At 41.7% G+C, this 25,743-nt stretch overlaps 1 protein-coding gene across 1 annotated transcript in view; it reads right to left on the bottom strand.

Annotated features, from left to right (window-relative positions):
• Positions 1-25,743, bottom strand: part of LOX (lysyl oxidase) — a 68,909-nt gene that overhangs the window by 8,655 nt on the left and 34,511 nt on the right. Inside the window, exons 3-6 of the mRNA XM_073676897.1 lie at positions 14,866-15,003; positions 9,458-9,614; positions 2,320-2,415; positions 2,118-2,233 (exon numbers count right to left, since the gene is read on the bottom strand). Of these exons, the coding sequence (XP_073532998.1) occupies positions 2,118-2,233; positions 2,320-2,415; positions 9,458-9,614; positions 14,866-15,003 (507 nt within the window). The remainder of the gene's footprint in view (positions 1-2,117; positions 2,234-2,319; positions 2,416-9,457; positions 9,615-14,865; positions 15,004-25,743) is intronic.

Raw genomic sequence — 25,743 nt, 5'->3', positions numbered from 1 at the left:
GTGATGGGGTGCTACGCCAGATGACCTGAACCCAATCGAGATGGTTTAGGGTGAGCTGGACCGCAGAGTGAAGGCAAAAGGGCCAACAAGTGCTAAGCATCTCTGGGAACTCCTTCAAGATTGTTGGAAGACCATTTCCGGAGACTACCTCTTGAAGCTCATCAAGAGAATGCCAAGAGTGTGCAAAGCAGTCATCAAAGCAAAAGGTGGCTACTTTGAAGAACCTAGAATATAAGACATATTTTCAGTTGTTTCACACTTTTTTGTTAAGTATATAATTCCACATGTGTTAATTCATAGTTTTGATGCCTTCAGTGTGAATGTACAATTTCCATAGTCAAGAAAATACAGAAAAATCTTTAAATGAGAAGGTGTGTCCAAACTTTTGGTCTGTACTGTATAACAAACAAAACTTTAGCAATTTGGTATTTCAGGTTACTGGGTTATTTTCACAGCACAGTGAATACTGGAGAAATGAAACCCAAAAAAACAGAATTGTGGGGGTGAGGCGAGGTCCTGTTTTTCATAACATATATTTGGATGGCCCATAGGCAATAAGGCTCATTAGCTCTCTTTTTAATTGCTACTGAATCGAAAATGAATAAAACATACAACATTGCTTACAGACTTGAATATACACTGCTGTAAACCGGAGCGGACACACAGAAGACGCACACAAACAGGTGCGGTCACACAGAAGACGCACACAAACAGGAGCAGGCACACAAATAGGAGCGGGCACACACACAAGACACACAAACAGGAGCGGACACACAGAAGACGCACACAAACAGGAGCGGATGCACACAGAATACACACAGAAACAGGAGCAGGCACACAAACAGGAGCAGACACACACAGAAGAGGGCCACTCTGAAAGAACTATATTTGGGCCTTTTGCATTCCTATAGCTCAGTGTTTCCCAAACTCCAGTCCTCACGGCCCCAACACATCATGTTTTCAGGATTTTATTAGTATTGCACAGGAAATGGAATTATTATTAAGGCATCAGAAACTGTCACAGGTTCTCTCACCTGTGAAATAGTAAGGAAATCCTGAAAACATATGTTGGGGGCTGTAAGGATGAGGTTTGGGAAACACTGCTATAGCTTGTCATTAGGCTTGAGCGGACCCATGAGAGTTCGGGTTCGACCAAACTTTAGTCCAAAGTTCGGTTTGGGTACCAGACGTGTACCCGAACTTGAACCTTATCCCGAAACCCCCATAGATAGCAATGGGGATTCGAACTTTTGAGCTGAAAATCTCTCTGTCTCCCTCTGAACTTTACAGTTCGGGTTTGCTCATCTCTACTCATCATATTGCAGAACTGCTGTGGAGGTTGAAGTGGGCCCCTGTGTGGCTGCAAAGGTTGCAACAATGGTATGTCTACCTCTGGGTATAAATCTATATATTAAGTATATTGTACATACAATCCCTAAGTAGACCTATGAGCCTGATTCTATAAAAGAGTATACTACTGCCTGTGAAGGCAGCCTATCCTCTGACTATGACCAAAGAATGTTATTGTTAGTTTAAAAAGTTATTTTGTGTCCTATTTTTCTCCATGATCTAAAAACCATATTGTTTGAAGAAGTTACAGATGCAGCTGAAGCACTGAAGTTTTTAAGGAGTGAGTCAGAGGAATAATACCAGCTCTAGACAAGAAAAAAAACCTTTCCTAGCTGGACCGCTTCCAGGAAAACAGTTGAAAGATATCTCAACCAGACAGAATGAAATCTGTTGCTCGTAGGATTTTAAATGAATCTCCATTAAGCTAATCTTGATCTTATTATGTTACAATGGAGTCAAGTTCCATAACTTAAAGAATTACATTTTGCTAAACCTTCAAGCTCCCCAAAACACTAGGGATATCCATAATAAAAAGTTTACATGTCTATTAAATTCTTATTATATCCTGAAGGCAAATCTCCACATGTACAGAACATAATATAGTACAATTGTATAGTAAATGAAGTACAGTATATTAAACTAGTGTTTTAGACATTTACTGCACCGCTTTATAACTTTTATGAGTTTCTGAAAATCATATACATCAATAGTTTATTATGACAATTTTAATTGCTTATAATATTTAAAAGACACATATATATACTTACTGAGTAACTGTACAGCTAGAAGTATATGCATGATTGCCAGTATATCGTAGATCACAGCGGACAATGTTGTTGGAATAATCAGATTCCGGGACCAAGTAGCTTGGATTCACACTGACCTGTGAAATACATTTATTTTTCATTAATATTGCGGTGTTGTCCTACCTGGCATCTACAAAATATAATCTATCCAATCTTTCCTCACCTTCAAAATATAGTTTCCAGGCTTTACATCTGTGATGTCGATCCACTGACAATCAATATCAGCATTGTAGGTGTCATAACAACCAGGACTCAGTCCCTGAACATTAGAACATAGGTTATTGTAAATTGCATGAGCTATGAGTAATTCTTATACATTGTGTCATGTACAATAAGATCAGAACAGCAGATAAACCACTGCACAAAACCATAATGTACAGCCTAGAAATTGATGACTTAATCCTCAATTCATCAGCTTAAAGGTTCCTCACTTTTTCTACAGAATGGGATTCTGGACGAGAAAGTAAGGCCTTAACTTGCCGTTTTAGATTACTCTTTGAAATTTTGGACCACATAGTACCTCCATAAAGTTCCCAAATATTATTCAGCATGCCAATTTTGATTCCAAATAATATATTCTCACTGTACTCCTCTAAATAGGACTGGTTGGTTTAGTTTGTTTTTAGAATTCACATCCTTGAGGGCCTACATTCAAAATGGAAGTCTTGAGTAATTTGCCCTAAATCCAGTTGTGTTTAAGGTCATTAACCGGTTGTTGAACTTTTAATTGTTTTATTGATATCAAAGCGGTTGTCCACTAGTAGGACAACCCCTTCTCAATCTGAGGGTCTGTCCCCGTTAAAATATAAACAGTTATACTCACATCCCGTGCCGGCGCTGCTCCACTGGTGTCGGAACTCGCGTTCCCGGGGCTTACGTGAGCTTGTTACGTCATGTGAGCCCTGCGCCCAGTCAGCACTGGCATCACTGTGCCGCCTTCGCATGTATAAGTAATCAAAAAAAAGTGCACGGCTAGCCTATGCTCTCACTTCCTCTTGATTACTTATATGTCCGAAAGTGGGGACAGTAACTCCAGCACTGATTATTTATTTTAATAGGGCAAACAATCAGATTGAGAAGGGGTAATGGACAACCCCTTTAATAGTGTAAGTGATTTTGAGGATGGACAACCTTGACTGCTTATAATTGTACAAACAGTACACTTTTTGCAATACAGAAAATCTCCCGAGAATCCGGCAGGCTTACACTGCTCCGGTCCGCCACTCGCTTCTTCCTCTTTCATGTCAGCATGTTCTACAGCAGACAGTCTGCTTTAATGGCTGACATGTAGATGACATGTAATGTAAACTAGTCCATTACCAGAGATGTGTTAGGTAATCAGTGGTCTTGTTTATACTGACTTGTCAAGATCAAAGCTATTCTGCAGGATATGTTCTCAAATCCATGTAGATTACATGCTAAGTTATGAAAAGAAAAAACAAGCCTTATACCTTCACAAGAACTTGCTTCCTGCATACATGATTTATTTTGATCTATTTACTTAGTTGGAGACAATAAAATGTTAATTATTCCATTCTTTTGAACCTCAAAGTTTTCAACATTTTGTTACCAACCTAATTAGTTTCTGTAATATACTGGAAAAAAAAAACAGATTCACAAAATAACTTCACTTTTACTAGGTCTCCATCAAAATGCTATAATAATTACATTTAGGGTATCACAAAATTACAATCAGTGCATTGGGATAATTACAAACGTTCTCATCTGCTGATGTAAGTTGGAACCTGGTATGTTATATATCCCTCTACATAGGAGTTGGCAAAGAAGCCTGACAACAGATTTTTCCTGAGGGTCCCCACACATTTGGTTACGATTGCATTATAACACATAAGGGTACGTGCACACAAAGACTTTTAAACTCAGGTGCCGAGTTTTTCAAGCAGAAGATGCTTCAAGAAATTCTAGCGTTTTTTTCCTGAAGTGTTTTTTGTGTCATTTTCTCAGTTGTTTCCTGAGTGTTTTTACTACGGTTTTGGCCACCAGCATTTTTTTGGATTTTTTTTTCATGTTTTTTGTGATGTGCTTTTTACTGTTGTTGTTTTCACTCCATTGAATAATGATGAAACCGATGGTGTTTTTTAAGCAAAAATAATGGAAAAATGCTCCAAAAGGCGTCCAGGCAGATTCCCATTGACTTTAATTTTAAAATACATATTGTTTTCTGACCAGAAATCACCAGAAGAATTGACATGTCACTTCCTTTAACCACTTGGCGTTGTTAGAAACCTAAAGCAGTTAAAAGATGTCAAGTAATTTTTACATAGAAATACATGTGTTCATTCTTTTGAGCGTTTTCTGGCGGTTTTCTGCTTTAAAAAGATGTTGTGTGCACATACCCTAAGTGTTGATACCATGGTAGATTGATTAAGTGAATCACTGAATAAAGGCTTTTTCAAAGGCCAGTGTTTGTTGTTCATGGGCGTTTTTTCACTGACAGCACATAGACACATCGGCCCCAAATCATCAAAGCTTTTATGGCAGAATTCTGTTGTAAAAAGCTTTGAAAAGTCGCCTAATTTTGGCACAAAGTGAGGCTGCTGTAAAATTTTGCAACTTTTAGCTTTCTCACTCCATTTTTGACCTGAGTGGGCAAGGCTTGGGTGTGACAGTGGCATGGCAACCCCCACTCATCAAATTCATGAAAAGCAATGGCATTCCTTACGCCACAAATCTTACTCCTGTCCCCTGTTGGAGAAAGATTTGTGACAAAGTGCACATGAAGGCATACGCCACTTTTCAAATGTGCCAGATTCATTAAAGAGTCCAGCACATCTCACCAAGACGCTGGTCTTGATGAATTAGGGCCATTGGGGCATATTAATCAAAACCGTCTCATTTTTAAACTGTGTAAACTTAGCATCGATAGTCTTAAAATCCAGCCAAATTCATCAAAGTACGTTACACCACCTATTAGTTGGCTTACTTTGTGCCACTATTTTGCCATAGTTTTTGGCACATGTGACATGTTAGGTCATGCCCCTTTTCTGGTAAGTTATAAAAAGTGTCTAAAACACATAATAAATATGCTGCAAGTTATGAAAGACAGTTTTTGGTGTGATTTACGACAGAATTCTGCTACTTTTACTCTGGAGTACACGAGCATACATTCTCTCCTCCAAGAGAACAGAATTGATTATGGTAATGACACTCCAATCAATCTCTGATCCAAGTTTTATCAGAGTGTGAGCTTAGTGTAAGGAGAAGGTGGAAAAAGAGTTTCTCCATTCTGTGAGTCTTCGGAATTTGCACTGCACTCAGATGTCATCCGCATGCAGTCCGATGCTTTCCACGCACCCATAAAGTTGAATGGGTGAGTGGCATTTGTGCTGCAAATCACAGCATGCTGCAATTTTTTTCTCATGTCAAGTCGATATGAGAAAAAAAACGCTGATCGGCACTGCCCCATAGAATAACATTGGGTTGAGTGCTATCCGATAAAACATTGGATTGGATAGCACTTGTTCGATGTATACGCTCATGTCAGTGAGCCCTTAGCTTGTTAAATATGCCACAATATACTCTTTAGGGCAATATGTCTTTTTTGCAGACTTATAGTTCTACACTGGTATATTTTGTGGACAGACACCCAAAAGCTCCTTTGCCAGACAGTAGGACACAGTACGATGCCAGACTTGGAAATGGCACAAGTAATTTGTGGATCCTGGTATAGATTTTTTTTGGAGCCTAGGAACTTTAAAGGGGATAACTGGGACTTACAAAAAAAAAAGTGCCTAAGCACTAACAGGTTGGTAGCTGCAAACTGCCTGCCTGTTGTGCCCAGCACCATTCTCCGCCGGCACAGAGCGGTCACAGACTTCCGCTGACATCACGTCAACAGAGCGGCAGTTTCTTTTCCTGTTGACAGGGCGGGACTACTAGTGTCATGCTGATTGACAGCCAACTCTCTACTACCTATTGGGAGGAGTCAGCTGTCAATCAGTATGACACCAGTAGTCCCGACCTGTCAACAGGAAGAGAAACTGCTGCTCTGTTGACAGGGAGCAGCTAAATCTCTGGCAGGAGTGGTCAATGACTGGCGCCGGTTACAAGAGGTACTTGCCTCTGTTAGCTACTACATGCCTTTTTTTTAAAGTCCCGGATATCCCCTTTAAATTATTCCTCTAGTGTATTGGCCTCTGCCCTCCTGAAGAACATACCTAAGAATGCTTTACTATTTGATTAAAAATTTTCCATCAGTGCAACAAGTTGTCCATAAAAAAGAATTTAGAATTACTATTACCCTATTTCTATAAAGCAAAAATACAAGCAAAATCTCCATACAGTGTATTTGCAGACAGGCACGTTTCAGGGTAATGTGAGGCTGTAAAGGTTGAAAGAAAGTGGGACACGCATGCTTCTCTGCAGACGTGGTGGATGCTATTACAGAAAGGGATTTTTAAAAATCTTGGCTTCGGGTTTGAATAGAAAATGGCTTCTGATCAAATAACGTCTGAGGTTTCACCTCGCATAGGAAAATGTGCATATTACATGAAGCCAAGTAACTCTTGCTATTAAGCCTCTTGTTCTGCTTGCAGAACAGTCTATTCTTTCCTCTGGATGAAGCTATTCTTGTCAGTTTGACAATAGGAGTTCATAGAATACTGAGTATAACTAAATCTGTGTTTTCTAAAGCCACCTGGCATTGTCCTCATGATATACAAATAGGAAAGTCCTAGACACAATTGTAAAGAAGTATTGTGTTGTATTATATCTGTGTTCAAAAACTACCTAATACTATTCTTAACCTTGTAGATATTCACTGCACATACTTATGTCCAAACATGTCCTTCCTTAAAGGGGTTTTCCCACAAGCAAAAGGTAATTGTAATCAATGTCTGTGTCTGACCGTTGTAAGGTGGTAATGGTCGTGTTGTCGATGGGAGGTATGTATCCCAGAGATGGCTGGTCTTTGTGATGTAACCCGGTGTAGTTTCTCTAGGGCACACATGCACTAAGAGGATTAATTGGTGCACCTGGGAGCCGGGGTACGGGTTGCTAGGAGAGAATAGGGCGGTCTAGCTACCCACATACCTCACCTCTGGGTGTGGTTACCAGCCTATATAATGGAGGCTGTTGTTTGGCACATGGTCTGTGTGTCTGGAGGGAGAAGGTCTCCTGTGTGGTTGTCTCCAGACTGGGCCGTGTACTGGATGCCTACCAGCCTGTGTGACCACAGCGCTGGCTAACCAGAGTTTTGCTAAACGGACTGTTTTCTTTGTTTTGCCTTCACTAAAGGCTGTTTGCACTTTTGCTTTTGCATGGTTTCTGAAACCAATAAACCGTTATGGACACTTAAAGGAACATGCCTCCTGTTTTCCTCCCATCGCACTCAAGTGAGTACGATCCCTACACCGTGTACGGAACAACACAGCTCCTGGGCAGGGGAGGAAGCAAAAGATAATACAGACACTACAGCAGCTGTGGAATGATCAGACCATGTTCCATACATGGTCAGACACAGACATTAATTTTAAAGAACTTTTGTTCGTGGGAAAACCCCTTTAACTTGCCTTTATGCCTGACATATCTGAAGACATATGATGCTAAGTAAAAATGAAAAAGAAAATCATGGTTGTATTCTGCATGAGGCAAGAGGCATAAGGAGTAGGCGGTTACCAGACACCTCTCTGATGGTAGTCTATGTCCTCTGAGAACAAAAAGATTGGACATGTTGAAATCCAACTGTCCAATCCTTCTTTCTCCCAACAACTGCCATTGTTGAGAGTGGGGAGGTCCTTATACAACCGTGACACTAATCTAACCTGTAGAACAAGCTTTACTGTCAGCTAACTTCCAACAATGCACTTCTCTTTGATCTGTTAACCTACATAATTCTGATGTTAGATTTGGATGTAAATTGGAAAACATCTTTGTACTCAAAATCATTATAACATATGTCAAAAAGTAATTATGTGCAAGTAAACTGTGGGATACTGAGAAAAGTGTATGAATTAATGCTGGAGTCAGCTTACTGATATTTGCCAGATATTGCACCGGTGTCCAGTTGGCATAAAGAACTAGAGACTTAGAGTATATGATGATGTTTTTAATCCATAGACTAACATGTGACATATTGTATATATCCAATAGGAAAATATTTCTTTGGGGTGTGTAATAAAGCCTAAATAGTCATCAGAATGACACATGGCAAAATATTGGGAAGTAATATATATATTTACATGTTACAATGGTAGCATCCTATTATACGACCGATTCTGTGAGCTCTATATGGTTATATACAGTGTGTGTGTATATATATATATATATAATTTTTTTTAATAAGTCAGTTAATTACATTTCTTCCCTCCTAAATATTCCATGATCAATAGTGAATGGTATTATTGAGATGTGAAAGTGTCCACAGCAACTCAGTCATGAAGTGGCAGAGCATGTAAAGTTACAGAGCAGGACCACCGAGCACTGAGGCTCAAATTGCATAAAAGTTGCTAACACTCTGCTGACTCATTAACTGCAGAGTTCCAAACCTTTTCTGCAATTAACATCGGCAAAAGGCTGTGTGCGGAGAGCTTCATGGCATAGATTTTCATGGTGAAGGACCTGCATGCAAGCCTTACAACACCAAGTACAATGCCAAGCGTTGGATGAAGTGGAGTAAAGCATGCTACCACTGAATTCTGGAGCAATGGAGTGAAGAATCATGCTTCTCTATTTGTCACTCATTGATGACTCTGGGTTTGATGGATACCAGTATAATCTTACCTGCCTGACTGCATGGTACCAAACGTAACGTTTGGTGGAAGAGGGATAATGCTAAGAGATTATTCAGGGCTTGGCCTAGGCCTGTTAGTTCCACTGACGGGAAAAGTTAATGCTTCAGGATACCAAGACATTTTCTACAATTGTAATTTTGTGAGAACAGTTTGGAGAAGGCCATTTTCTGTTCCAACATGACTGTGACCCCTGTGCACAAAGCAAGGTCCATAAAGGCATGGTTGGGGGACTTTGATGTGGAAGAACTTGACTGGTCACACAGAGCCCTGACCTCAACCCCATCCATCATCTTCGGGAAGAAGTATAATAGTTACCACCTGCGCCAAAAATTCTCACAAGCACTCCAAAATCTTGTAAAAAACCTTCCCAGAAGAAGGGATAAACTCCACATTAATGCCAATGGTTTTAGAATTGGTTATCATAAGAGCTCTAGTAAGTGTAATGTGTAAGTGTCCCAATACTTTTGTCGATATAGACAATATTTTATAAATTGCTGCTTAATATGATGATCACTTGGGTTAATACTTCACCATTATTACATTTCTCACCTGTGTATGTGCAGTACATGCAAATCTCCTATAGTAACCGTAGTCACAAGAGGTATCCTCCAAGCAGAAGCTGGCCTTGTGTCCTTCAGCAACTCTTCTGTGTGACTGTGCATCAAGTAAGTCATAGTGACTGAACTCATCCATACTGTGGTAATGTCTGTAAATGACAAATAGGAAATTACAACTGCATTTATTGAGTTCAGAGTGATTTACCTTGGAAGAAGTCCCAACCTAGTGTGCGTATGAGTGTGTCTGTATACAGTGGATGGATAGATAGACAGACAGACAGATATATCAGGAATACACTGGTGATGCCTGAATATTTACAAATGAAAATGTATTCGTCCCATTAAAGACCACTGAGGTCTATAGTGAATGTACAGCTTTAGCACAGATAAAACATAACCAGGACAGATTTATTAAAACTTTTTAAAAGAAAAAAATGTTGCCCATAGCCACCAATAACAATGCAACTTTCACGTCACTACAGCAGTTAAAGAGATGAAAGCTGCTACAGGCAACAAACACACTTTCTTTTAGGCCACTTTAATATATTTGCCCTTATTAAGTTTTATCTATTTAATATTAAAAAATAAATAAAAAGTGTTAAGTCTTGACATTCACTACAGTTTTCCTTGGTTTTAATGGGGCTAATTAATTACTTTTAGACCATTTTGATAAATGAGAACCATTATTTCCTTGATATATCCTTAGGCCATGGTCATATGAGCGATGACTCTCTTCTGAGAGAATTGGCTAGATTATGGTAATGACACACGGCTCAAACTCTGATCCGAGTTTGGTCAGTGTTAGTTTATTGTGATCTGATGCTCTCGCATGAGAGAATTGTAGCACAGGGGAGAAGGTGGAGAACTTAATTTGTCCACCTTCTCCATTGTCTGTGTCCGTGGAAATCTGACTGCACTTGGATGACATTTGATCCCAGTCCAATGTTTTACACCCATAGACTTGAATGGGTGCGTGTTATCCAATTTGGTGAATCGGGCACAGGGGAGTAACTATAATTGGTGCAGGGGTTGTAATTGCACCTGATCCCCAGAGAGTAGGGGGCCCAAAAAGTCCCTTTGCTCCACATAAAAAGACTGTTACTAGTAAAGAACCATGAAAGTTTGAGGCCTTCTTGGAGATTTTGCACTGGAGCTAATAAACTTCAAGTTACGCCGCTGGTCAGGCCTTATGCTTTAGTAGGCAGCAGTGTTTGTCTACATTAGTGGCTCTATGGACGATCTTGGCACTTTGTCATTAGCAGTTCAATCGAGCACTTCCACATTCTCAGCCATGGACTCTGTTTTTGGCAGCTGAACATGGAAGACTATGAGCGTTTGTCTCATTTCTTTAGTTTTTTTCTGCACAGTATCTATCATCTTAGCTTTGATATTGGTAATTCATTGTTTTTCACTCTATAACTGTACATTTACTTATTCTTTCTTGTGCTGGAAAAAATGAAACGTAAAGATGGAAGAGACAGTGTACGAATGAATGAGGAAAGCAAATGTAACTGGCTGTACATTTACTGGAAAAAAAGGTTTATTTAACTGTCTGGCAGTATAGATGTGCATCATCAAATATTTCAACATGGCAAAGGAGTGATCTCCAAATAGGAAAAATGAATTGTGCAGCCACCAGATTTGCACTTTGTTGAATAAATCCAGATGTTCAGAAGTTCAGCATTTTCATAATTTCCTGTTCGAAAACATAGTTATGATAGATGAATGAAATGCAGCATTTTTTATGGTTGAGTGACAAAGCTCTGACAAAAGTGAACCCTAAAGGCACAGCGAAATTGGATGGAAATTCTTTTCACAGCAGCAAAAAAAATTCCAAGCGAGTTTTGTATTGTTGTCAGAAGAGTTACAGAACTGCCCAATGCGTTCTCCTGTCCTAGTTGTAGCTTAGGTATATTCTTGAAATTTAGTGCATCTCTGAGATGATGGGTTTTCTGGTTAAAATTACAAGGGTCTTATAAAGGTTTAATTTTAGACTGGAGAGTAGATTTTTAGAATTTAATTGCAGGGTGATTTCTATAATAGTTTGAGTTTCTCTGTTATGCATAATATATTGGTGTCAGGCCTAACTGAGCACTTAGATTATACATATACATCAGTACATGAATATTAAACTATATATATCAGTATAATATACAAACAAATTCGTTTGCAAGGAAATATTGAGTATAAGGCTGTGTTCACATGTGCATCGCAGGCTCCATCACAGATCACATCATATAAAGTAAGTGACAGGAAGAGTATGAATCGCTATACAGTGGGTACGGAAAGTATTCACACCCCTTTACATGTTTCACTCTTTGTTTCATTGCAGCCATTTGGTAAATTCTAAAAAGTTCCTTTTTTTTGCTCATTAAAGTACACTCTGCACTTTCTTTCTTTCTTTCTTGACTGAAAAAAAAAACAGAAATGTAGACATTTTTGCAAATTTATTAAAAAATAAAAACTGAAATATCACATGTCATAAGTATTCAGACCCTTTGCTCAGACACTCATATTTAAGTCACATGCTGTCCATTTCCTTGTGATCCTCCTTGAGATGGTTCTACTCCTTCATTGGAGTCCAGCTGTGTTTATTTAAACTGATAGGACTTGATTTGGAAAGGCACACACCTGTCTATATAAGACCTCACAGTGCATGTCAGAGTAAATGAGAATCATGCTCTCAAAGGAACTGCCCAAGGAGCTCAGAGACAGAATTGTGGCAAGGCACAGATCTGGCCAAGGTTACAAAAGAATTTCTGCATTACTCAAGGTTCCAAAGAGCACAGTGGCTTCCATAATCCTTAAATGGAAGAAGTTTGGGACCACCAGAAGTCTTCCTAGACCTGGCCGTCCAACCAAACTGAGCAATCGTGGGAGAAGAGACTTGGTGAGAAGGTAAAGAAGAAACCCAAGATCACTGTGGCTGAGCTCCAGAGATGCAGTAGAGAGATGGGAAAACATTTCACAAAGTCAACTATCACTGCAGCACTCCACCAGTTGGGCCTTTATGGCAGAGTGGCCCGACGGAAGCCTCTCCTCAGTGCAAGACATATGAAAGCCCGCATAGAGTTTGTTCAAAAACACATGAATGACTCCCAGACTATGAGAAATAAGATTCTCTGGTCTGATGAGACGAAGATAGAACTTTTTGGTGAAAATTCTAAGCGATATATGTGGAGAAAACCAGGCACTGCTCATCACCTGTCCAATACAATCCCAACAGTGAAACATGGTGGTGGCAGCATCATGCTATGGGGGTGTTTTTCAGCTGCAGGGACAGGACGACTGGTTGCAAATGAAGGAAACATGAATGCGGCCAAGCAAGTACAGAGATATCCTGGATGAAAACCTCGCCCAGACTACTCTGGACCTCAGACTTGGCCGAAGGTTCACCTTACAACAAGACAAGGACCCTAAGCACACAGCTAAAATAACAAAGGATTGGCTTCAGAACAGCTCTGTGACCATTCTTGACTGGCCCAGGCAGAGCCCTGACCTAAACCCAATTGAGCATCTCTGGAGAAACCTGAATATAGCAGTCCACCAACGTTCACCATCCAACCTGAGGGAACTGGAGAGGATCTGCAAGGAAGAATGGCAGAGGGATCCCTAAATCCAGGTGTGAAAAACTTGTTGCATCATTCCTAAGAAGACTCATGGCTGTACTAGCTCAAAAGGGTGCTTCTACTCAATACTTTATAAATTTATAAAAATTTCTACATTTTTTTTCAGTCAAGATGGGGTGCAGAGTGTACTTTAATGAGAAAAAAAAATGAACTTTTTAGAATTTACCAAATGGCTGCAGTGAAAAATTTAAAGGGGTCTGAATACTTTCCGTACCCCTTGTACTTCCCATCAAAATGACTGACTGACTACAGAACCTGACTGATCCCACTGCCCACCCCCCATTTTCAGAGTACTTGATAAACATTTGATATCAAATGATTGGGACAAGGAGAGTCAGGGGAAGTGCTCCTCTCTTGAATACACCTTATTAAAGGGAACTTGCCAGGTAAAATAACTCTTTCAGCAAATATGGTGTGAACTTGCAGATTAATTGTGTTTTGACACCGTGCGGCCACCGCACTGAGAGCCCCGCTGCCAGGAGGAAATTAAGTTTATCCCCTCTGGCAGTATTCTGTATTCAGCCATAGTGGTGGTGCCGGCACGTTTTCAGTCACTGCTCTCTGAATAGTGAGCGGTGGCTGTAATTGCACCCCCGACACTGACTGATAGTAGGCTCAGCATTAGAGCACAGCACGCCGAATGTGCCAGGGAAAATAAAGTTAATTTTCTCCCGACAGTGGGGCTCTAAGTGCGGGTGCCACACAGTGTCAGAACGCTATTAACCTGCAGATTAACCCCATATCTGCAGGCCAATAGCGTTATTTTACAGGACAGGTTCCCTTTAAGTATTTGTCCTATGTATTCCCTGATCAGATTCTTCTGTCAGCCAAATGGCACAGTATTTTGAGGAAAGGTGCAGATCTGCTCCAAAACTGTGGTGTCCATACACAACAGTTTTAAAATGTCATATGATTGTCCATTAGTTTAAGGCTGAGTTCAGAGGATGAGGATGATTTTCATCCATATTGTCATCTATACTGTATATGCATTTTAAAAATCCATATGATATCTGAAGGGCATCTATTTTTATGTATCAACAATTTCAAAAGTGTACATGACCACAACCACCTTCCTATGTTAATAATTGCAATGGATTGGTAAAAAATGGATGCAACACAGATTACCTGTATGGGATTCGTTTTTGGGGCTTGGGTTTTTTTTTGCACACTGATATACTTGAATAGAACTGTTTGAAAAAAATTCTCAGCTGAACAGCCATACTGAATAATATTGGTCCCTGTGCTGACTGTGTGTTATCCGATTTTAACACAAGTACATAAAATAGACTCGTCTGAACAAATGTTTCTGCTTTTTTTCCCCAGACAATGAGCTACTTTTCTTCTTAGGTCCAGTATAACAGCAAAGTCTCCTGTGCAACTGAGCCAGTATTTGTTGATTTATGAAAACAAGTCATATTATTGCACTGTTTTGTATTACTTAATTTGTTTGGCAAAGCATGTTTATTAATCTAATATTTATTAATATGATATTTATTAGAATCATTATGTTGTATTCATTGACACTGTCTATAACTTATTGTGTCAGGTTTTATTGTAGTATTTTTGCTTCATTTGGCGTATATTTTTATGCACATAATTGTACATAATCTATAGTGCACGGACTGACCTAATAGTTTGGAAAGCCTGGGATTTAGTCTTCTTTCCCTACATACAACACAAAACGTGCAGTTTCCAGACTCCTGATTCTATATCCACAGTTTATTTTTGGAAGCATGACAAAGCTAACTACTTAGGTACATGTTATACTTACTGGTGGCAGCTGTGCCATTCCCAGGAATAGCGGGGTCTGCTTGGCATGAAGTCAGCTGTGCCTTGATTCTTCACTCTCTGGGGAAAGCGGAGAAGCACCCTCTGATCATAATCTCTGACATCTGAGCGGTAAGCTGAGCTGCGTTGTTACAAGGGACAAAAAGCGCAAAAAAATACATAAAATGAGAATGACTATGACTTTCTTGTAAGATGTGACACATGAAAAAACAGAATTGGGTGACCTCAGTGCAGACATCTCTAAAACACATTTACAACTCAATTCAGATGTATTACCACGGTAAACGTAAATGATTCAATATGAATCACATAACCACAAGCCCAGGGAAAACCTACCAGGAAAAATAAAGTATGTAGTGAATAATCTCTGTCTACGGTGACTACAGCACTTTGGATGAAGTTTCTTGTTTTTCTACACCTGAGTAAATTTCTTCTACAAAAATCAGGAAAACCACAAATTTCCTGTGAATTTCACGCATGGCACTGTAAAACATCTACTGGTGTAGGGTATGTCTTATTTATTTTAGAAAGTGGTGCCCCACTTATCTTATGATTTTAAAATTTTGCAAAATGTGGATCTAAATATTTTTGTCATTTTAGGGTAGCTCTATGTGGCCAGCAATAGTTGTATAGGACAATATACAGTTTTCTACTGGCACATTCACAGACTTCTAAGGGGGGCTGAAACTACTCACTGCTCCCGAATTAACAGTGGTCACTCATTTATTTCTATACTTCAATCTCTAATTCTACAGCTTGGAAATGAGAACTGATAACCATTGCTACAAAGCAGTCACTGACGAAGATGAGCAGTGTAAAAAATAATGGCGGATCCCATTTTGGGACTCTGATTCTACTACGAACACAAAGTGACTGGTATTGGGACACTGTGGCCACACCATTACATATACTGTACACTTTTACTGGGATTGACATTGCGACTAATGCCATTGTATATGTAGCTCCTGATTTTTTGATTCATATAGCTGTGTCATTTGCAGTAGACTATAACTCTTGGTACTATTGGTTCATGATTGCCCAATATTTTGCCATTGTTTTGATATGGAACTATGGAATGCAGTCACTGTATGGCAGCATAGTTTGAGCATTGGATCAAAACATTATGAACAGTTAGCACGCCCCTATCATGGAAAAACCTTGCGTGAAAAACATACATGAAAAAACAACATTCAGTTTTTTCTTTAAATCTAGTTCAGATATCTGTTTCTAAGTAGGGATGAGCAGACCCGTGGAAGGTGGGGTTTGGCTGAACTTGGTTCAGGTACCAGAACTTGACCCGAACTTGACCCCGGACCGGAACCCAATAGAAGTCAATGGAGACCTAAACTTTGGTGCCGTAAAATGGTCGTAGTAAGAGCTAGGGGGCTATAAAAGGCAGCAAAATGGGGGAAAGAGCAGGACAATTGCCCTACAAACAAATGTGGATAGGAAAATGACTTAAAATAATATATAATGAAAAGAAAAAAATAATAATCTTGAACCAGGAGGCTGAGGTCCAAGTGGAGGAGTGGAGCAGTGGATTGCATGTGTAGTTTACTGCACTTGTTAATAAATAAATGGGAAAAAAAACACCTGAGTTCCCAGCTATCTACTATATAATTGTCTTATCCCGTCTGTCTGTCTGTCTGTCTGTCTGTCTGTCTGTTTGTCTGTCCTGGAAATCCCGCGTCGCTCATTGGTCCGGCAGCGGCCAATCAGCGCCGCGGGATTTCTGAAAAAAGCGGCTCATCTGGCGGACTGGGTCAGCGGCGATGCAGCGGGGAGATGAGCGGCGCTGCTGACCTCCATGCGGCTAACGTCGGAAGATCAGCGGCTTGGCCCGCTGATCTCCCGACAGCAAGTGTGAACGGAGGACCGGGGAGCAGCGCCGCCGGTCGGGATGCTTCTGCTGCGAGCAGCCGCTCATCTCCCGGCTTCTCGCAGCAGAAGGAGCCGCACAGGCAGCGCGGCTCCCCGGTCCTCGCTAATACGGAGCCGCACAAGCAGCGCCGCTCCCGGGCCCACACTAATACGACGCTGATTGGTCGCGGTGGCCGGCTGCGACCAATCAGCAGAGCGGTGTTTAAATTTGCCGCCCATCTCGCTGATTGGTTGCGGTAGCCGGCTGCGACCAATCAGCGAGATGGGCGGCAAATTTAAACGCCGCTGTGCTCATTGGTTGCGGTGGCCGGCCGCGACCAATCAGCGAGATGGGTGGCACATTTAAACGCCGCTCTGCTGATTGGTCGCGGTGGTCGACCGCGACCAATCAGCGAGATTGGCGCTAAATTTAAACACCGCTCTGCTGATTGGTCGCGGCCGCCGGCGACAGCTACCAATCAGCGAGATTGCCGCCAAATTTAAACAACGCTCTGCTGATTGGTCGATTTTATTGCCAAATTTAAACAAGCTCTCCGGTCCTCACTAACACAGTTCGCTGATTGGTCACGGCCGCCACCCGTGACCAATCACCGATATTGCCGCCAAATTTAAACACCGTTTTGCTGATTAGTCGCGGTTGCCGGCCGCGACCAATCAGCGATTTTGGCGCCAAATTTAAACACCGCTCTGCTCATTGGTCCCGGCCGCCAGCCGGCCGAGACCAATCAGCGAGATTGCCGCCAAATTTAAACAACGCTCTGCTGATTGGTCGATTTTATCGGCAAATTTAAACAAGCTCTCCGGTCCTCACTAACACAGTTCGCTGATTGGTCACGGCCGCCACCCGTGACCAATCACCGATATTGCCGCCAAATTTAAACACCGTTTTGCTGATTAGTCGCGGTTGCCGGCCGCGACCAATCAGCGATTTTGGCGCCAAATTTAAACAACGTTCTGCTGATTGCGCCCGGTCGGCCGCATACATATTCTAGAATACCCGATGCGTTAGAATCGGGCCACCATCTGGTTTTTAATAACCAGCCAAAGGAAAGCAAACAGCTGTGAGCTGGTCTTATAATGCTGAGAATGAGCCAATATCCATGGACCTCCCCAGCCTATTAATATTTCCTCCTGCACTCCAAAGACATACTGATTGGGAATTCAGATTGTGAGTCCTAATGGGGACAGTGATGATGTATGTAAAGTGATGTAGAAGTAATGGTGATATATAAATAAGTAAAATAAAATAAATGTATTTATGGACTTTAGTGGATTAATCCATAACTCTCTGAATATATCAACTTTGTCACTGATCTTTGTAAACTTGGTGGTGTTCATAAGCTGTAAAGCTTCTTAGGAGGTCCCTGTGAAAAATACTTTTGCTCTCCACTGAACTTAATATAACCTGCAATTGTAGATCTTTTATTAGAACAAAATGTGAACTAGACTAATCAATGTCTCCAGTGTCTAGGCATCCTGGCAGGTTTGTATGGCTGCACCATACATCCTAGAACTCCATGATTATACTCATGTCACAAAACATAGAATGACAATGCAGTCTGATTTGGTTTATCAGCTGCTGCACATTGTTGCTAGAGGACATGTTGCCAAAAGAAATACCGTTATGTAATTAAATTTCAGACATACTGGAGTCAGGTTAGTCATAGTCTAAAATGACACAAGTGTGCCCCAGCTCATCTTTTCCTCTAAGTTATTATGTCCAAGTATACTCCCTCTTCGTAGATATAAAATATGGAAAAATCAACAGTCGGGAAGCACACAAGCCGTAAACATTCTATGACATTTTCTAATATAAAAATGTAACCTAAAATGATGACTGGGAGTAAGTTTAAAATCTGTTCACATGGAAGATCGTCACAAAATGTTATTTACACATTTCCAAGAATATTTTATTAGAGATAGCACGGAAATTATTACCACATATATTATAGACAACTTTTATCACATTTGATATTGGTTTGTACTTTTACAATAATGCTGTATTCTTTCCAGAGGATGTCTAGCCATATGTAGGGTACTATATATTTTTTTAGAAAAATTAGTTAACTTTTTATTTTATATGTATTGCTATAGGAGGTAGAGCTGTGTTATCATCATGGTGTGATTATTCATTTCAAGTTAGAAAAGCTTCATTTCTCCTTCACTTTAGGCCTCCTTCACACGTCCATGTAAAACAAGTTTGTGAAAAGCCGTTACCGGTGTCATCCGTGTTTTCCATCAAGGTGTCACCAGTGTGTCCGTTTTTACCATCAGTGTGCCATCAGTAGTTTTCCAGGATGGATAAAGAAAGAAATAAATTAAAAAGTTTCTCCTATACTTTGCAATATTAAACATGGACCGCACACGGACGGCACACAGATGGCATCCGTGTGCTGTACATGTTTTTCATGGATCCATAGACTTGCATTAACATTTGTCGTCCGTGCTGCCAGAAAAAAACAGACATGTCTCCATGTGCTTTGCAGGACACGTGGTCTGTGTAAAAACACGGATATGTGCATAGCATCATGGGTTATAATGGCTACGTGTGGTTTCCGTGATAAAAATGGATACCACACGTACTGTAAACACAGACGCGTGAAGGAAGCCTTGAGTCCGTTTCAGACGTCCATGCTCAGACCAGTCACATCCGCAAATTGTGGATGTGACTGGCTCTATGTGCAGCTTGGTGAGCTTGTCTACCTGCTGGTTACATGCGCCAAATATAAGACAAAAACAAAATGAGCATATACCCTGCTGTAAGTAAATAAGTAACAGCAATAGTGCATATAAATATGCTCCGCCCTTATTCACATTGACGTCACTTTGACACATACTAAGGTTTTAATACTAGAGGTTAGGACCCTCCTGATTTGGGTACACCTTGACACTGGTGGGATGGCTTTTACACATTTTTTTTTATCAACAACGGTGTTTACATAGTACCCTATGTTATTTATCTGCACTATGGCTTTTACTTATTTACTTACAGCGGGGTATATGTTTATTTTGTTTCTGCCTTAAGTTTTGTCTGTTTAATGCCAGTATGAACATGCTCTTATTTTGCATGCATACCATCTTATACTCCAGTTAATTTTTTTCGGTTTAGTTACATGCACCAGTCTGGTTTGTAAATCAGTATATGAGGGGAGAGAGAAGGGGGAAAAGTGTGTGAATAAATTATACTGGTTAAAATATAACTTTTATTAACTTATTATAAAATTGGGATGGTATAAAATTAGAATATATATATATAAAATGTGTTTCAATAATAGCCGTGAACATATAATGGACCATAATCATATGCTAACCCAACATTTTGGTCTTGATCCACCAAAAAATCTGATATGCAATATTAAAGTATCATAAGATTATAGCCAAAGTCACTCTTCTCAATGGTTGGGTATTCTGGGGGATTAATAAATTGTAAGCAGCTCAGACTATATATTAAAGTGAAGCCACACTGTAAAGTATAACGCTGAGGGTTGATGTCCAAATAATAATGTGCATTTATTTGATAGAGTAATAGCAGAGTGAAAATGGGGACAACACATTTGTGCAATGACTTGGACTGCAAGAATTGTCCCTGAGTTCACTCTGCTGCTGCGTGCGCTGAAGGCTGATAGTTGTTAGTGATACAACTTATCATGCAGGTGGACACACTATCAGCGTGCCACGTGTGTATCACCGTTATATATTTATTTCAGCTGTTGTGTGAGTTACATCACAGTATATGCTGTGCTGTCAATTTGACGATGTCAATGTATACCATTACTCTAGTCCCTGATGCGTGTTTCGCCGTATTACCGGCTTTTTCTAAAGGCTCATGAATCGGACCACAATAGTGCATGATGTGATTGTTTGCAAGCTGAACCAATGGTCCTTATGGAAAATTAGCCATGTGCACTGGTACAATGGCTGCAATGGGTCTTTGTGCTCTCTTTGTGTAGTCCATCCTCTGCTCATATTTGTCTGCAGAGTCTCCATCAGGGGTTTCACCACTTTAAGGCCACATTCACACATTTAGCATTTGGTCAGTATTTTACTTCAGTATGTGTAAGCCAAAACCAGGAGTGGGTGATAAATACAGAAGTGGTGACGAGTTTCTATTATACTTTTCCTCTGACTATTCCACTCCTGGTTTTGGCTTACAAATACTGATGTAAAATACTGACAAAATACTGAATGTGTGAAGGTGGCCTCAAGAGCAGGAATAGTAGCTCAGCATTAGTGTTGAGCCACCCCCGTAGTGTTCGGGTTCGGTTCGGTTCGTCGAACACCGGGATGTTCGAGGAACTGTTCGTCGAACTGTTCGTCGAACACCTTAGAACACCGTCGAACACCGTTAAAACCAATGGCAGGCAAACAAAAACACATAGAAACACATAGAAAACACCTGCAAAGGTGTCCAAAAGCTGACAAACTGCTCAGAAGACACTCTCTTTAAAAAAGCCGGCCGGCAAATTCAGCAGCGGCATACACCGGTACCCGACAATTTAGACAAGAAGGAATAGAGCATCACACATAGATTAGATAGATAGAAACATGTCAGTCACACATATAAGAAGCACAGTGACAGTGTTGGTTACTGCACTTGTCATTTAGTGTAAAGGATTTATTAAAAAAAATATTAGTGTTTTCATGCACCGTCTCTTTAAAAAAGCCGGCCGGCAATTCAGCATCTGTACCCGACAATTTAGAACAGAAAGAATAGAGCTTCACACATAGATTAGATAGATAGAAACATGTCAGTCACATATATAATAAGTACAGTGATAGTGTTGCTTACTGTACTTGTCATTTAGTGTAAAGGATTTATTTAAAAAAATAATAGTGTTTTCATGCACTGTCTCTTTAAAAAAGCCGGCCGGCAATTCAGCAGCGGTACCCGACAATTTAGAACAGAAAGATAGAGCATCACACATAGATTAGATAGATAGAAACATGTCAGTCACATATATATGAAGTACAGTGATAGTGTTGGTTACTGTACTTGTCATTTAGTATTAAAATAAAGGATTTATTATTAAAAAAATTGGCGTGGGGTTCCCCTTAATTTTAGGCTCTAGCGGAGGTTAAGCAGACGGCTGGGGCAGATGTTTGAAGCCTGGGAAGGGGGTAATACCCACGGAGCTTCCCAGGCTACTAATATCAGCCCCCAGCTGAATACATAGCCTTTACTAGCTATTAAAATGGGGGACCCCCCCAAAAAAATGACGTGGAGTCCCCCCTAATTTAATAGCTAGCAAAGGCTAGGCAGACAGCTGGGGGCTGATATTAATAGCCCAGGAAGGGAGCCATGAATATTGGCCCCCTCCCAGGCTAGAAACACCAGCCGTCAGCCGCCCCAGAAATGGCGCATTCATAGGATGCGCCAATTCTGGCACTTAGCCTCGCTCTTCCACGCTGCCGTGGTGCGGTGGCAGGGGGTAATAGGGTTGGGGTTGATGTCAGCTTATAATGCCAGCTGACATCAAGCCCAGGTTAGTAATGGAGAGGCGTCTATAAGACACCCCCATTACTAACCCCATAGTCAAAGTTAAAAAAAACACAAACACCCAGAATAAAGTCCTTTAATTGAAATAAAGACACAATCCTTTATTGTTCTAAATTAAACCATACTTACCATCACGCCCATTCCAGCTGAAGCCAACGATCTCCTGCAATAAAAGAAAAATAATAAAGCAACCTCATCCTTACCTTTCCATGGTTCCCACGACAGCTTCAGCTCTGCTACATCGAGATGACAGGCTGGACCGCAGTAGAACGCTGCCATCCAGCCTGTCATCCCGCAGACACTGAGAAGCGCAGGCTTGCTTGCGCTGCTCAGCGTCTCTCTGTGACGACATCCAGATGAGCCGAGTTCATGTCCAATGAACTCGGCTCACCTCATGCACGTCACTGACAGCGTGGGAAAATTCTCACGCTGAAGCGCTGATTGCAGGAGAATTTTCCCACGCTGTCAGTGACGTGCAGGAGGTGAGCTGAGTTCATTGGACATGAGCTCACCTCATGCACATCACTGACAGCGTGGGAGAATTCTCCTGCACTCAGCACTTCAGCGTGAGAATTTTCCCACGCTGTCAGTGACGTGCATGAGGTGAGCCGAGTTCATTGGACATGACCTCGGCTCATCTGGATGCCGTCACAGCGAGACAGTGAGGAGCGCAAGCATGCCTGCGCTTCTCAGTGTCTGCGGGATGACAGACTGGATGGCAGCGTTCTGCTGCGGTCCAGCCAGTCATCTCGATGTAGCAGAGCTGAAGCTGTCGTGGGAACCATGGAAAGGTAAGGATGAGGTTGGTTTATTATTTTTCTTTTATTGCAGGAGATCGTTGGCTTCAGCTGGAATGGGTGTGATGGTAAGTATGGTTTAATTTAGAACAATAAAGAATTGTGTCTTTATTTCAATTAAAGGACTTTATTCTGGGTGTTGTGTTTTTTTTAAATACTTTACTAGAAATTCATGGCGGTCATGTCTAATACTGGCGTGACCCCATGAATTTTGGGCTTGGGGCCAGCTGATAATACCAAGCTGGCCCTAACCCCTTTATTACCCAGTGAGCCACCGCACCAGGGCCCTGGATGAGTTGGGTACAGCGCCAGAAGATGGCGCTTCTATGAACGCGCCATTTTCCGGGGTGGCTGCGGACTGCAATTTGTAGCGGGGGGGGGCCCAGAAAGCTTGGGCCTCCCTGCGCTGCAGATTCCAGCCCCCAGCTGCCTAGTTGTACCTGGCTGGACACAAAAATAGGGCGAAGCCCCACGTACTTTTTTTTTAATTATTTCATGAAATTCATGAAATAATTAAGAAAAAAAGGCCTTCCCTATATTGTTGTGTCCGGCCAGGTACAAATAGGCAGCTGGTGGTTGGGGGCAGCCCGTTCCTGCCTGCTGTACCTGGCTGGACACAAATATAGTGCGAAGCCCCACTTCAATTTTTTTTAATTATTTCATGAAATTCATGAAATAATTAAGAAAAAAAGGGCTTCCCTATATTGTTGTGTCCGGCCAGGTACAAATAGGCAGCTGGTGGATGGGGGCAGCCCGTTCCTGCCTACTGTACCTGGCTGGACACAAATATAGTGCGAAGCCCCACTTCAATTTTTTTAAATTATTTAAGGAAATTCATGAAATAATTTAAAAAAAATTGACGTGGGGCTTCGCACTATATTTGTGTCCAGCCAGGTACAGCAGGCAGGAACGGGCTGCCCCCAACCACCAGCTGCCTATTTGTACCTGGCCGGACACAACAATATAGGGAAGCCCTTTTTTTCTTAATTATTTCATGAAATAATTTAAAGAAAATTGACGTGGGGCTTCGCCCTGTTTTTGTGTCCAGCCAGGTACAACTAGGCAGCTGGGGGCTGGAATCCGCAGCGCAGGGAGGCCCAAGCTTTCTGGGCCACCCCCGCTGCAAATTGCAGTCCGCAGCCACCCCGGAAAATGGCGCGTTCATAGAAGCGCCATCTTCTGGCGCTGTACCCAACTCATCCAGGGCCCTGATACGGTGGCTCACTGGGTAATAAAGGGGTTAGGGCCAGCTTGGCATTATCAGCTGGCCCTAAGCCCGAAATTCATGGGGTCACGCCAATATTAGACATGACCACCATGAATTTCTAGTAAAGTATTTAAAAAAAACACAACACCCAGAAAAAAGTCCTTTAATTGAAATAAACACACAATTCTTTATTGTTCTAAATTAAACCATACTTACCATCACGCCCATTCCAGCTGAAGCCAACGATCTCCTGAAATAAAATAAAAATAATAAAGCAACATCATCCTTACCTTTCCATGGTTCCCATGACAGCTTCAGCTCTGCTACATCGAGATGACAGGCTGGACCGCAGCAGAACGCTGCCATCCAGCCTGTCATCCCGCAGACACTGAGAAGCGCAGGCTTGCTTGCGCTCCACAGTGTCTCTCTGTGAGGGCATCCAGATGAGCCGAGTTAATGTCCAATGAACTCGGCTCACCTCATGCACGTCACTGACAGCGTGGGAAAATTCTCCTGCACTCAGCGCTTCAGCGTGGGAGAATTCTCACACTGAAGCGCTGAGTGCAGGAGAATTCTCCCACGCTGTCAGTGACGTGCAGGAGGTGAGCTGAGTTCATTGGACATGAGCTCACCTTATGCACGTCACTGACAGCGTGGGAAAATTCTCCTGCACTCAGCGCTTCAGCGTGGGAGAATTCTCACGCTGAAGCGCTGAGTGCAGGAGAATTCTCCCACGCTGTCAGTGACGTGCAGGAGGTGAGCTGAGTTCATTGGACATGAGCTCACCTTATGCACGTCACTGACAGCGTGGGAGAATTCTCCTGCACTCACCGCTTCAGCGTGAGAATTTTCCCACGCTGTCAGTGACGTGCATGAGGTGAGCCGAGTTCATTGGACATGAACTCGGCTCATCTGGATGTCGTCACAGAGAGACGCTGAGCAGCGCAAGCAAGCCTGCGCTTCTCAGTGTCTGCGGGATGAGAGGCTGGATGGCAGCGTTCTGCTGCGGTCCAACCTGTCATCTCGATGTAGCAGAGCTGAAGCTGTCGTGGGAACCATGGAAAGGTAAGGATGAGGTTGCTTTATTATTTTTCTTTTATTGCAGGAGATCGTTGGCTTCAGCTGGAATGGGCGTGACGGTAAGTATGGTTTAATTTAGAACAATAAAGGATTGTGTCTTTATTTCAATTAAAGGACTTTATTCTGGGTGTTTGTGTTTTTTTTAACTTTGACTATGGGGTTAGTAATGGGGGTGTCTTATAGACGCCTCTCCATTACTAACCTGGGCTTGATGTCAGCTGGCATTATAAGCTGACATCAACCCCAACCCTATTACCCCCTGCCACCGCACCAGGGCAGCGTGGAAGAGCGAGGCTAAGTGCCAGAATTGGCGCATCCTATGAATGCGCCATTTCTGGGGCGGCTGACGGCTGGTGTTTCTAGCCTGGGAGGGGGCCAATATTCATGGCTCCCTTCCTG

The sequence above is a fragment of the Phyllobates terribilis genome, unplaced genomic scaffold (genome assembly GCF_046119375.1).
Source record: "Phyllobates terribilis strain yellow unplaced genomic scaffold, ASM4611937v1 Scaffold_1__5_contigs__length_1240528914, whole genome shotgun sequence".
Taxonomy (NCBI): domain Eukaryota; kingdom Metazoa; phylum Chordata; class Amphibia; order Anura; family Dendrobatidae; genus Phyllobates; species Phyllobates terribilis.
This window is presented reverse-complemented; position numbering and strand designations above follow the sequence as displayed.